At 39.1% G+C, this 15,072-nt stretch overlaps 1 protein-coding gene across 1 annotated transcript in view; it reads left to right on the forward strand.

Moving 5' to 3' along the window:
• COL6A5 (collagen type VI alpha 5 chain) overlaps positions 1-15,072 on the forward strand; it is a 124,415-nt gene that overhangs the window by 43,868 nt on the left and 65,475 nt on the right. Inside the window, exons 17-27 of the mRNA XM_024244913.3 lie at positions 777-839; positions 1,459-1,524; positions 1,924-1,977; positions 5,268-5,303; positions 5,808-5,870; positions 7,371-7,433; positions 8,484-8,546; positions 10,594-10,656; positions 12,870-12,920; positions 13,042-13,077; positions 14,438-14,500. Of these exons, the coding sequence (XP_024100681.3) occupies positions 777-839; positions 1,459-1,524; positions 1,924-1,977; positions 5,268-5,303; positions 5,808-5,870; positions 7,371-7,433; positions 8,484-8,546; positions 10,594-10,656; positions 12,870-12,920; positions 13,042-13,077; positions 14,438-14,500 (621 nt within the window). The remainder of the gene's footprint in view (positions 1-776; positions 840-1,458; positions 1,525-1,923; positions 1,978-5,267; positions 5,304-5,807; positions 5,871-7,370; positions 7,434-8,483; positions 8,547-10,593; positions 10,657-12,869; positions 12,921-13,041; positions 13,078-14,437; positions 14,501-15,072) is intronic.

Consider the following 15,072-nt stretch of genomic DNA (forward strand, 5'->3'; position numbering starts at 1 on the left):
TCTGTCTCTCTGCCCTTGTGATATTTTATTACCTTTGAAGCATATGATCTCCGTGACCCACTCCCTATTTGTACACCCCTCCCCTTTTGAAACCCCTAATAAAAACTTGCTGGTTTTGTGGCTCAAGGGGCATCACAGAACCTGCTGACATGTGATGTCACCCCCAGAGACCCAGCTGTAAAATTTCTCTCTTCTGTACTCTTTCCCTTTATTTCTCAGACCAATGACACTTAGGGAAAATAGAAAAGAAACTACGTTGAAATATTGGGGGCTGGTTCCCCCAATAGAACATTCCTGTGGAAGTTTCCAGTGGGCAATTTAATTATAGATGTTAGAAGTTGCTAGACTGGCTAGGATGTCCAATACCATAGCCACTAACCACATGTGATTATTTAAAGTTTAATTTTAATTAATTAAGAAATTCTGCTCTTTAGTGGCATTGATTACATTTTATGTGCTTAGTAGTCACATATGGCTAATGGCTACTGTATTGATGAATGCAGATATAGAACATTTCCATCACTGCAGAAACTCCTATTGGACAGTGCTATGTTAGACCACGAGAAGTTTTCCAGTTTCTGAGCCTCACTACAAATAATCCTGACCATAGGCTTAAAACTGGACTTAGTACTGCTTGAGAAGTCTAAGGGAATCTGACTGTGATAGGACAAAGAGCATTTTATCTGATTAACCCCCCTACATACAAAACTTCACACTTAACACCATTATACAAGCCTTCTACAAGCTAACTCAGAAATTTATTTCATTTTTTTCAGGGCAGCCCAGGTTCCAGAGGTGCCCCTGGGCAGTATGGAGAGAAGGGCTTCCCAGGGGATGTGGTAAGTTTCTAGGGCCCAGTTGGCTCTGAATTTTATACTTGCTCCACAGTTCCTATCTCCTTTCCCTTTGTGTTTCCTGCCTATCCTGTAGGCAAATGGTTGTCTTAGGAGTAGGGGTGATAGGTGTTGGCTGAGGCTTTGGGAAAAGTCTGTTTGTGTCTTATCTGGGTTAGGCCCATCTTCTGAATCCTTATGGTATGTTGAGACTTTCTGGTTCCTTTGGGAGAACATTTCCATAGCTTTATTTATTGGACTTCTAATCTTGCAGACCTACAGATTCACTATTTGCAGACTCAGTTACAGGGGAATCTTTTTACACCCTTGAGGGAATAGCCTAAGAATGTTTGAACCAGTGCATCAGTGAAGCTGCCATCATAGAAAAGGGAAAATCAAGATGTAGCAGGCACCCTTTTAATTCTTTATTTATTGCCAAATCTTCTTCAAACTTGAGGAAGTACTGCTTTGATTTTTTCCAAAATCCTGTGAGTTTCAAATATGAAAAATTTTCTCACACCTCTTATACCTTGACCCAAATTAGCTTAGTACTTGAACATCATACCATTTGGGGAAAAAGCTGATATTTCTGGATTCTAAACTACTTTTAAAAATCTTTCTCTAGGGTAATCCAGGACAAAACAGTAACATCAAAGGACAAAAGGGCTCCAAAGGAGAACAAGGAAGACAAGTAATTTGATCTATTTTATCTATGAGTTGATTAATTCTGTTATTGATCCAAGTAAATTTAGTAAGATATGTAACCCTTCTGTAATTGAACAAATACTCTTAAGACCACATTGAGAAGACCTTTATTTTTTGATGATGCATATTTGTAGTAGGGTACACTTTTATGAGCAAAATGATGAAGTTTCTGGCAAGTGATATTATTTGGGAACATGTAGTAGCAGTGAATGTTGCTATATGTTTTTCTTCTTGAAAGGGCATATAACTGTTAATATGCAGAATGATCACAGTATGACATGTTTATTCTGCCATTTTAATAGTGCTTGAGGTTTTGATGCTGATGCCTTTGTGATTTATTCAGAATTTTTGCCTTTTGATCTTGAGGAAATTATTATATTTTTAGGGTAGAACTGGACAGAAAGGGATGCAAGGCAGTCCTAGTTCCAGAGGAAGCACGGTAAGTATTTCTGTGGACATTTATTTCCCCTCCTTGCCACTTGAAGATGACAGAGGCATTCAGAATATTTGTTGCACAGAGTTGGCTGATTCAGGGCTGAAATATTTTTCAGGGCTTTTCCATCTTGACACTACTGAAATTTGAGGCCAGATAATTATTTCTTGTGAATGGCTATGCTATGCATTGCCAGATGTTTTGCAGCATCCCTGGTCTGTACCCACTAGTATCAGCAGCACCACCCCTCCCCACTGCCCACCTGTGACATTCAAAAGTGTCTCTAAATATTGTCAGATGTCTGTGGTGGGTGTAGTAGTGGTGGGTTTGAGAGGCAAAATCACCCCTGGTTGAAACCACTGTAACATAGTTGGCCTTTCCCTTTCTACCTTCCAGGTGTTTTGGGATGTCTTTGAAGAGAGCTGATGATTTTGACACAAAAGCTCTCCTTTGGTATCTTACATAAGAATACTATGAACTAGGTAAATATAGTTTCGCTTTACATGTTGCCAATGAGAAAGAGGACTCATGAATAAATTCTTCCTGAATGGGCCAAAGCACTGGCAGTTAGAGTCAGGTGGCAACCTTGAGGTGCTGGCATAACTTTACAGCATCCCATGTTATATCAAGCCTATCACAGCAAAAAATGGGGACATTGGACTTCTCTATCTTTTTAAAAGGAACAACCAAGAAATTGCCTTTCCTTCTGTGGACTACTGAAGCTGGAAGTGATATTTATAATGTAGTAAAAACTCCTCTCTCATGCGCTCAGCATGGACATCATTAAAAGAGAATAATGGACAAAGTCCTAGATTTGGCTCTGAGTTTTGTTCAAGAAGGAATTGAAAATGCTTGGATTTCTTTTCTAGTACAAATTTGGAATCTTCTCATTATTTTGAAGGCTGTGGCTGATTGCCCTTCTCTCTGGGATAGATGGTGAAGAAATGTGTTTTTATACCACTTGCCTTTGTTTATCTTGAACCACAATTCTTAAAGGAAAAGAGCTGGAGTTGGAAGGGGTTAGGCTTCCCAGTGCTTCTGGTAAAATTCTTTGGGACTTTGCCCTCTTCTTCACACAAGAGAATTAAAATGTAATAAGAGGAAGCAGTAGAGCAGCAAGATGAGCTAAATGCTATAAATCTTAAAGATAAGTGTGTATTTTTGTTGGTTTAAGAGGAAATACTTTTAGTTTAAAATAGCTTTATAACTGACACATCAATCAGGTACTTTAAAAAAAGAGATGCCAGGAGTGGTATAGGCAATAAATCGTGGACAAACCAGCCAATTACAGGACATGAGGCTCTCGGCCCCCTCCTCATCTACCCATTTCCCTGCTGACCTCCTCCTTTGTAATTTCTTTTCTCCTGAATTAAACAAGGTAACATTGATATAAAACAACATCAGGTTTTCTCCCCTCTCCCCCAACTTTCCGATGCAGAATAGAATTCTCTGTGAGGGTGGGAGCATCTTAAGTGGATGATAAATTTTAAACAACGTAAGCCAATCCAAGACATTGCCTTCTATGTGACAGAATTTCAACTTATGTAAATTAATTGTTTTACCCGTTGTTGCCAAAACCATGGATCCACACGCTGAAAACCACACTGGAGTCCACATTCCAGGCCCTATGCTTTTTGCCTGCCATACACAAAGAATACTTCTATAGCATCTGTTTTGTGCCAGGTCTTGCTCAAATCACTTTCAAATATTAATTCATTTAATCCTCATAACATACCTGTGAGGTAGATACTATTATTATATCCATTTTTCCAGATGGAAAAAATCAAGAAACCTTGGGCAGCTTGCCCAAGGTCACAAGAACTACTAAGTGGCACAGCTGGGATTTGAACTCAGTCAGTCTGTCTCCCTCCAGAGTCTGGGCTGCTAACCACACTGGGTGAGGTTTATTGGGCAATTGCCCTGTGCCACACAGGCTTTAAAGAACAAAACTGAGCTCAAGTCTGCCTGATTTTCAAGGACATATCTCTAACCATTGTGCATATAGTCTGTTACACAGAATACACATTATTTTATCCTTGCTTTTTAATGAAGTCAGAATTGTGATGTTATAGGAACCGAGGCCTCAATCTTCGTTTACTGTTTCTTCTCTGCTTTTTTATGTCAAGAGCTTTGGAGATTGATTCTGGGTACAAACAGCTGAAAAGTTTCAATGCGTAACTTCTTTCAAAGAGTATTTGCATCTTAAAAGCAAAAATTAGCTTGAATCAAGGGGCAGAACCTCAGTGGAAACATAGTAAGCAATAGCCAACCTGGTGGAGCTGATACTTGATCTGATAGTTTATTCTAAGGACTTTCAGAAGGTGGACAGTTGAAAGAAAACAGCAGTTCTGAAATAATTTCCATGGCTACCTTCCTGAATAAATGAATGAAGAAATAGAATTTTAAAAAGTACTTGCTTTTTACCTAAAGTAATCATAGTTGTTTATCACAACACTAAGTGAATTGGTGGTCGAGATGTTCCACAACTCTCTCAAAGAGGCAAGGACAGGGTTTGAGGGGGTGATAAGAGGGTGCAAATCTTATTCTTGCTGTTTAGGGATAAGGAAGTTAGGATCTGGGGACTGAATCCTTTTCCCATTTGGCTACCCTCTGGAAAAGAGACTGTGTGACAACTACTAGGTAGAGGGCCTGAGCTGGCAATGTGAACTTGCTTCTGGATAGGTGCAGAGAGAGATTTGGGCTTCAGGGATCAGCCAAGCTTTTTTGTCCCCTGTTGAACCTAGTGGTAGCCATTTGGACATTTGGATTATCATAGTTGAGCAGACCCCATCAGCCATTTATTTCTTGTAGAATTCTATAGGGACTAGCCCCAGTGGGCCCATATGAGACACTGTATCTAGAAATTTTTTACTTCTCCCAAGATACAATCAGGGGCCCAGGACAGAAAGAATTGGATGTGCCACAGCTCTTCTCACATGGGAAGGCTCTGATTAGCAGACAGTGCTTTTTGGGATTTTCTGAAGAGGGAAATACAGAAGACAGGATCTTCAGGATGATTTGATTCTCTAAACAGCCTCCTGGATAATTGTTAGAGGCTGTCAGACTGGAGCTGGGTCTGTAATGACTTTTAGATTAGTTTGCAATCAATCCCCCAAATGTTAGTCTCTAATTAAGTGCCCAGTGTGAAAGCTTGTCAATGGAAAATGCCTCAGGGAAACTGTTTCTGTGAGCTGCTCATTATTTATGTCAATCAGAGAATGAAAGAGGCTGATCTGCCTCAAGGAACCCCTCCATTCAGACATCCACATACTAACGTTTTGCCTTTTCTGTCCCAGGGAAGAGAAGGTCAAAGGGGACTCCGAGGTGTCTCAGTAAGTAATCTTGACTTCCTGTTCTCTGTGGTTGATGGGACCAAGGAGGTTTCTCCCATGTAGGTGGTGCTGGGAATCAAATCCGTGAGCATTTGACAAGGGTATAGGAAGTGCCCAGTACTGGATGTGAGCCCCACTGACCCAATGATCACTGCAGCTCCTAAGAGCTGCAGAACAGGTCTGCAGAACAGACCTAAGGAAAAGCCTCCCTGATAGATACCTGGCAGACAGGCAGAACCTGTGCAATTCCAAATATTGTGCATTTCACTGCTCTTCATGTGCTTTGGGAATCAACTTCAAGAGAAAGAAATTCCTTATTGGAATAAGAAACAAGTTTGTGTTCATTCCTTAGATAGTCTAGAACAGTAAAATCCTAGGCCAAGTAGAGGGTGAGCCACGAGTCAGACAAAATAGTACCTATTTCTGATGTAAATAGTATGAAGAGAAAATCTATATGGAAACAACGTGTAGAAATGCTTGACACTGGAAACTCTTGTTCATCAGGGAGAACCAGGAAATCCTGGACCTACAGGCACATTGGGAGCTGAAGGATTACGAGGCCCACAGGTGTGTTGGAATATTTTGTAAATATTGATAAATGCTGTAAAGTTATTCTGATGGGAAGAAAGCAGATATTTCTATATAAAAATAAATAACTGAGAATCTGCCCCCTGCCCTATCATGGGGTGGGGAGTGATTTCATTCCATCAAACTTGCTTCATTGTTTGCAGGTCACTAATAAGCCTTTGTAGAGGAAAGATGTGCTCTTGTGCTCACCTGGTATTGTGTCTTCTTATTAGTAATAGTGAATGATTAATATCTTCATATTACATTAGTAATTAACACCAGGATCAACAAATTGGTTTTCCATAGCTGGGGTCCTGCATACACAGGCTCCCACAAAGGAAAATTAGTTGAAAGTTGGAAACTGCTACTGGACTTGCCTAAAGCTAACTCTACAGGGGTATCAGTATTTCTGGAATATGACTGATAGGGCTTTCTGTGAGCCATTTGCATCTTTCATGGTCATATCATTAGTAATGTGAGCATCGGAAGTCAGAGCATTGTTGTCTTACTTCCCTCCGTGCCAGAAGGGGAAGCTGTGGTCATTCTGGAGAGTAGCTTTGTAACACACGGTTGTTTAGTCATCTTATGAAGCCTACTTTACATGAAGCCCAATTTAAGCCTGGACTTGTATGGAAGGGCCTGTGTAGCTGTGCCTATTCTAAGGTCTTCCCGGGAATTCATTTTTTTTCTAGAAAATTCAGATATTAGGACCAAACTGGAATTTGGGATTCTCTTGAGTGGTTCCGGGGTCCCTGAACCAAACTACGAGCTAGCAGTTTCTCTAGATTGGGTAGGGATGGGACCAGCCTAGATCCATTCCCAGGCTTTGGGGTGGATGTGGGGGTGGCAATGACAGTTACTTCAGATACCTCAGACACCCATGGGTCCCTTTGACACTGAGACAGTGAATCAAGGCTCACCTGATGGCTCCTGGGCAGCCCAGGGCCATTTCAGAGCTGGTACTTCAATAGGAAGAAATGTTACTGCCACCTCTAGTTTTTGATTCTGTATGAGATAACTGCATGAGAACCATGTGTTTGATGGCAAATATGGCAGAAAAATAGACTTTGATTCTTCTGATAGGGGTCTGCTGCTAAGACGCCCTTTTGTGCTAACTTGAAACAACTTTACTTTCTATTTTACACATTAATAAGGGCTTTGGCTCAGGTAACCCATCCCTTTAAAGGAATTCATCTGACTGTTGTTTGTGTCTTACTTCCTTTTCTTATAGGTTTCATTTCCTGCTTTGGCCTATTTTTATTTCCTCTGTAGGAGAGGGATGAAGGTCTTATATCCAGGCCGGGAATTCCTTAAAGAGATCTGGACCACTGAGTCTACTGGGCCTGTCCTCAATTACTCTTAATACATGCTTAATCTCAGGGTTAAAAGGCTGTGGGAAGGGTTGGATCATTGCTTTTCTGCAGGGTGTTTCAAAAGAAACACTGAGAAGTAAGCTTTCATTGACATAATTGCATTGTATTTCCTTTGTTACCACTAAAGGGGTCACAGGGAAATCCTGGCAGAAAAGGAGAAAAAGGAAGCCAGGGGCACAAAGGACCTCAGGTGAGTGACTCAGAGACATTAGGCTCAATGACTCTCAACAGTTATTTTCCTCTTAGTGCAAAAAAATCTTCACATATAATTTTTTGTATTATTTACATATATATTATTTCATTTTTGGATTATCTGGGGCAAAATTTTAGCACAGCTCAGATTCCTCATACATAGCCCAAGCACTTCTCTTTCTCCTTCACTGGGGTTTTACTCTGAAAGCACAGATCCATTTCATCAGCCTAAAGAAAGCATTTGGAAGAAAACAAATATTGCCCAATCATAACATTTCCTCCAAAAACTGATACATTATTCTGATTTTTCTAACTTTTAAAATTTATACATGCCATGTACATATGTCTCCATTCACTATAGATATTTAAAATTGACTCTACAAAGATCCCTTGCTACTCAAACCTACTTGATTCCTACGTTCACCTCTTGAATTCACCATCTGAATCTGTTTGTTTCCTGAGAAATAAGAGTTTGGATGGTGAAGGATTTGTAGGAAAAATGTTCTAAATCTATTCAGTTCTGCTCAGACAGCGAGAGTTCACAAGGCAACGGATACCCATATTTCTATATTCCTAGCATGTGTGGTCAGTTATCTTTCTGATAATATGTGTGTGAAAGACACTTCTGCCCATTTTTTTGTTGGGAAGCTGAAACATATCCTGCATGCCGTTATATATGCACATATGGTACGGTGCACAAAGGTGGCAAAGTGTCTTGTTCTAAAAAAATCAGTGCATTATGACAATTTTCCCACATTTGGAAATAGCATGTGTTGACTCAAGGGTGCCTTTTCTTTTTCTCACTAAGCCCCATATGGACTAGTGATGTCCCTGCAGATTAAAACATGTGGTCCTCTAACTAGGACTGGAACCTGAGTCATCTGGTTCAGCTCTGCCCTCTGCCTCTCTCCTCCTGGGTGGCTGGATCTTTTGTTAAGGCTGCATCAAGGAGTTGTTGGGAATAACATGAAGGAAAGTGAAATGTTTCTAATGGGCTTTCTAAGAATTACTATGGTGCCAACTTTTTAGTCTCTAATTTTTTTTTCAGGGTTCTCCTGGGCTAATGGGAGCTAAAGGGAGCACTGGAAGACCTGGACTTTTGGGGAAAAAAGTAAATATTATTTCTGTTTTTTAATTCTTTTAAAAACATATTTTATATTTAATGGATAATTAATAATTGCATATATTTATGAGGTACAATGTGATATTTTCTTTTTTTAAATTATACTTTAAGTTCTGGGATACATGTGCAGAACATGCAGGTTTGTTACATAGGTATACATATGCCATGGTGGTTTGCTGCCCCCATCAACCCATCATCTAGGTTTTAAGCCCCGCATGCATTAGGTATTTGTCCTAATGCTCTCCCTCTCCTTGGCCCCCACCCCCCGACAGACCCTAGTGTGTGATGTTCCCCTCTCTGTGTCTATGTGTTCTCATTGTTGAACTCCCACTTATGAGTAAGAACGTGCAGTGTTTGGTTTTCTGTTCCTGTGTTAGTTTGCTGAGAATGATGGCTTCCAGCTTCATCCATGTTCCTGCAGAGGACATGAACTCCTTCTTGAAAAAAGTAAATGTCATTTCTTATGGATTTCAAATACAAAAGTACCTCCATTTTCTTCCTGATTTTCGTGTTAATTCCTCACGTGATTGAATCCAAGCACCATCAGCAAGTCACCAGCATTCCGCTAATATGTTCTCTTCCTTCCATTGAGCAAAGAGTTTCTAACTGCTGACCTCTCCATGAAGCTGCTCCCTTTTCCTAGGAGAGAGTGATCTCACCCATCAGAAACAACTCTAAAAGATCTCTTTCACTCCCTGATTTACTGAATCCAAGAATGCACGTGGTTGCTGAGTTGAGTGGAGGATGGGTGGCATCAGAACTCAAATCCGTTTGGTGCATGTGGTTCTCGAACCACGACTGTCTCTGAGATGGCTCTGTTGGGGATCGTCAGAGAGCAAATGATTAACCTCATCAGAATCTGACTCCCCTGTTTAAAACCTTTCAATGGCCCCCTCTCCAGGGTCCTGTGACCTGTGCAGCCACACAGGTGGCCTTGCTGAGAAGAACCCCCTGATGAGTTTAATGCTCTGCTGTCATGGTCCTGAATCTCATTTTTTAAGCAAGGGGCCTGAGTTTTCCTTTTACACTGAGCCCAGCAAATTGTATCATGGGTCTTGGCTTTCCCATGGCCTCCAGGAAATATTCAAACTTTAAGGTAGTTACAAGATAAATTCTGGGGAGCTAATATATAGCATGGTGACTATGGTTAACAATACAGTATTGTATACTCGAAATTTTGCTGAGAGAGTAGATCTTAAATGCTCTCAACAAAAAGCAAAAATAAAAAAGGAAAAGTGGTAACAAGATAAGGCAATAGATACATTACCTAACTTAACTGTGGCAATCATTATACAACATATATGTATATCAAATCATGTTGTACACCTTAAACGTATGCAATTATTTGTTAATAAGGTAGGGGGTCATTTACAAGGCCCTTTGCTATTTGCCCCATTTCATTCTAAGGTTTCACTGCTTACCTCCCTCCTGCGTGCCTGCCTCAGGCCTGTCACTAATGCCTTCCCTCTTCCTGGATCACTCTCACCCCTTTCTTGCCAAGTCCCCTGACATACAACTCATCCTTCAGTTCTCAGCTTCCCTGCTCCTTTCCTTTCGGCAGCCTCCTCAGGCTCACCAAATCTGACTTAGACTCCCCTTCTGTTTGCTTCCATAGCACCCTGAACCTTATCTCACAATATTATAATTGCCTGTCTAATAATTTCTTTTTCCAGCCAGGTGAGGGCAGGACCGCCCCTAATGTGTTTATTTTGCAGTTCAATAAGTAATTGTTGGATAGGCAAATGCATCAGCAAATGAGTCAACTTTCCCTGCAGTCAATTTTCTACTTTTTGCCTTCTCCTTCAGTCCTTTTATAACACTGGAAAAACAGCACACCAGTCCAGCTCTGGGCTGTGCTAGACATCTTCTGCTAGCTATGAAAAAACCATAATTTGTGCCCTACTCTCATCCCCTTAGTGAGCACTGACCCCCTCACTGAGAACCTTGAGTCTCCTCATCGAGTGGACAGAACTTTCCGTGATAGGAACCAGGTTTGATTTTACTGATCTGAAGCTCTTCTTGTCCCACTTACTAGGGAAAGCCTGGACTTCCTGGAGATCTAGGGCCAGTGGGGCAAACTGGGCAGCGAGGAAGACAGGTATGAAGTTTTGAAGTCCCTACCTTCCCCAGATCTGAGTATTCAGTTCCAAGGTAAAGAGAAGGGGTTGACACCTTCAGCCCAAGTGTGGGGGGCATGAAAGGTATTTCAGCATCTAGGAAAATGTGAGAACATTTCTCCCACCCCCTAAAGCTCTCATTCCATAGATAGTCTGTCAACGTGAAGGAGAACAGCAAGCAGGAGAATGGGGGTAGGCAGAGAGGATAATGGATGAGTTAGAACAGGGCATTTCAATACCTTAACAACTAGCATGGCCACATAGATGCATATCCGTTGAAAAACAACACTGCCCATTTCTCCTCCCTTCTTGCAAAAGTCTAGGGTGACAATGAGAGATAGAGGAATAAGGCTAAGAAATGGGGCATCGCATTTTTAGGCCTGCACTCTGTCCTAATGGCTTTGGCTGTAATAAGATCTCAGCTCATGGAGCAGCCAGTATAGGAACAATTATTTCAGTTTTAAAAAATTAATGTTTATTACAAACGTTATACATAGATATCATAGAAAATTTACCAAACACAAACATTATTCACAATAGCCAAGAAAATATGGAATCAACCTAAGTATCCATCAATGGATGAATGGATAAAGAAAATGTGGTATGTATGCATAATGGAATACTATTCAGCCTTTAAAAAGAAGAAAATCTGGTCATTTGTGACAACATGGATGGATCCAGAGAATATTATGTGAAGTGAAATAAACCAGGCATGGAAAGTTAAATACAACAAGATCTCACTTATAGGTGAAATGTAAAAGAAAGTCAAAATCATAGAAACAGAGAATTAAAATGGTAGTTGCCAGAGGTGGTAACTAGGGAGATGTTGGTCAAAGTATACAAAATTTCAATTAGAAAGAAGTAATAAGTTCAAGAGATTTATTGTATATCATGGTGACTACAGTTAATAACAATATATCGTATATTTGAAAATTGCAAAAAAAAAAAAAGAAAAAAATGGTAAATAAACATAAGGAGCCAGAGGCTTACAGGAGAACAAATGATTAGGGCACAGCAAGTTTCTGACTTGTGGCTACACCCACAATCCATTGCCTCCATAAAGGCTTTCAGTCTTCCTTCATTGCATTTTCTATCCATAAAATTAAATGGTTGTAGAATGGTCCAGCAAGTCTTAAAAAGTATCTTTTTATGTGATCTAATTTGAAAACATGAATCTAAAAGGAAAGGAATAAAGAAGGAAGGAAGAGAGGAAAGGAGAGGAGAAGAGAGAGAAGGAAAGAAAATTTACCCAGAATAAAACATAGGAAAGAGGGAAGAAAAGAAAAATTACTTATAATCCACCATTTTGAGATATTTATCATTATCATCCTGGAAATTTTTTAAAAATCACTCTAAACAATGTATCATGAGCATATTTTCATGTCATTACATTTTTCCTCAACATCATTTTTAGTAGCTTCAAAATATTCTACTAAATGCATATACATTCATTTATTTGACCAATATCTTGTTATTGGTTATTTAGCTTGCTTTCAGTTTTTCACTGTGGTAAACAACACAGCAATGAACATTCATGTACCTAACTAAAATTTTGGACAAAACCATAATGAATTTCTACATAGAGATTTCTAAAGTAGCATAGCTGGATCAAAGAATATATACATGTTTCATAAAGGCTTTGAACTCCATTATGAAGTGCCCTTAGGAAAATTCAAACAGTATGTGGATCCACGTGTTATTCAGGAAAGTGTTTGTTTTAGGGCATCCACAACAACAGGTATTGTCACTTTTTTCCGTCTTTACCATTGACAAAAATAGTATCTCATTGCAGGGTCAAATTTGCATTTTTTTGTTACCAGTGAGGACGAACATTTTTTTCTGTATGTCTATTGACTATTTGTAATCCTTCTTCAGAGAGTTTCTCACCTGTGTTGTTTGGACCAGCTCCTAATTTTCTAGGCAAGAAACTGCCACTGACTCCACAAGTCCTGAATGACCACCCCTCTGCTTCCTGCAATGTTTACAGAATGGAGCTGGTCAAAGAAGTACAGGGAACATATCAGGGAGTGAGGAAAACACAGCAACACAATGTTCCCAGGGTTCAAGGTCACCAATTAGGCCCTTCTGCATGGAAGTCCCTAGTGCTTCTCTTCTGACACTGTAATCTGCCCAGTATAGATTAAAATTAATTTCCACCTTTGAGAAATTGAAATAAACTGGTGTGTTTACACAGGGAGATTCTGGCATCCCAGGCTATGGTCAGATGGGACGAAAAGGAGTAAAGGTAAATATGGAAAGCAATTATTTTTATTCATTGATGAATCAAACTAAATAATACAAGAAGAAATGATCGTACTGCAGAAGTGATATGTTGATGTATTTATGTTCTGTGCTGAAAATTACAGGGCCCAAGAGGATTCCCTGGAGATGTGGGGCAGAAGGTATTGTATGCATGACCTTTTGAAATTACCATGATCTTAACCTTCTACTTGAGAACTGAGATAAACCTGTATGTCTGAATGAAATGGGGACAATAAGAAGAAACCCAGGACAGTTGTTTTCCTTGGGCTTCCTGAGGAAAGAATCATATTTAACCCCTATGAATCCTTACATTGGAAAAGATTATTCTGTCCATCATTCCCTGATGCCTCTGCCTTGAAAGCCTACCTCCAGGTATCCTCTCAAGTTCAGTCTTCTGTTCTCTTCTTGATTTTCTGCCTTGGTGATTTCATTCAATACTCTTGGCTTTGGTTAATGCTCTTTGTTCTTCATTATTGTGCCCTTTATTTTCTCTCACCTGAAAGATTACAATATCCTTCTAATTGGGTTCCTACTTCCATCTTCTCCCTGATTCAGTTAATTCCAAACACTACTGTCACTTGATTTTTTTCCCAAAGCATAGCCAAATTATGCCACTTTCCTACTCAAACATCTTCAAGAATTCCTCATTGCCTGCCAGATTGAAATCCATCTTCATGCTGTAGGAACAGACATACCTTTCATCTCAACCCAAGTAGCTCAAGTTATGTCTGTTTTATACACTGGAATTCTGTAAAAAGATCTCCCTTAGAAAAAAAAGTCCAGAACAATGTCTTCTACATAAGTGATGCTTATATTAAAATACAAAATATGGGTTAAAAAATAGAATATCTAATTAATCAAATAAAGTATAGGAAAACTGTCGACTGTTGAATCCTCTTAAAACTATTTTTAATGAATGAATTACCAAAAGAGATTCTTAAGTACAAAAGGGTGCAAAAGGGACAATATAAATAACCATTAGAAAGAAAGTCCTCATTGTAGAGGATCAATTTTCCAATTTACTGATAAAAGGAGAAAATTAGCATAATTCAACTTACTGATAAATGTGAAATAAGCATGTCGATAAATAACTGTCAAAATTTTAAAAAATCAGAATAGATTATTTTCACCTCAACTTTTTCATAAATGTTTTATGAATTTATAAAGTAATTCATTGTTTATTTCATATAGTCAATACTCCAAATGTTTTTCTGGGTTTTCAAGCATTTTCTTTGGATATTTTTAGTAACTGGATGACCACTGAATTGAAATGTATATGTAAATATTTATATTATTAAAAAATTAAAAATAGTTTGAAGAATAAGTGTACCAATGACTTAGTTCCAAATGACAGGAAAAGATGATACTTAATGTTGTATTGGCCTTCATTAATATATAATTGTCATAATATCAATCAAGTTTGAGTCCAGAGAGTTTTTTTTTTAAATTCTTTCAAAGCAAATACTTTAACATCTTGACTTTTTATATCTGAATCTTCAGGGTGATATTGGTGATCCTGGAATTCCTGGGGGACCTGGACCCAAAGGATTTAGGGGACTAGCAGTAAGTAGCCTATAATTCCAGAAATGATAAATATTCCTTTGGCAGACTTTGGCTTTTATGTTATAATAATAAATGTGGATTATTGATTCAACCCAAGGGCATCTGAAATGCCACTTGCTAGCTGTGACCTTCAACACATCTTTTCAGGGTCTCTATTTCTGTAACATAAGAATTGAACTTAGTGACATCTAAGGTCACATTCAGCTCTAAAAGTTTATGGTTCAATGAATCAGTACTATTTTAAAGATTTACAAATTGAAAACTTGCTGTTCCAAGAAATGTCAGTGCCTTCCAGTCTTTTCTAAGGCATGTATTAAATCCTGGCATATTAACCCTGTGAGTGGAAATGAAGGTGACAGTGGGAAGATGTCCTTCCCACTGTGTCCCTGAAGGTTTCTGACAATTCCACTATCCATCACAAGGTCATATAGGCTATTTTGAGGAAGGCTATTGAGATCTTCTAATTAGCAAAGTGCAGAGTTGAATATTATGCTTACTTACTTAGAAGCAAAATGCTGAGACAAGCATCCTTTCATTTTAAAGTTTGAGTGCCGTATCAGTGGTCACCATCA

The sequence above is a fragment of the Pongo abelii genome, chromosome 2, assembly GCF_028885655.2.
Source record: "Pongo abelii isolate AG06213 chromosome 2, NHGRI_mPonAbe1-v2.0_pri, whole genome shotgun sequence".
Classification (NCBI taxonomy): domain Eukaryota; kingdom Metazoa; phylum Chordata; class Mammalia; order Primates; family Hominidae; genus Pongo; species Pongo abelii.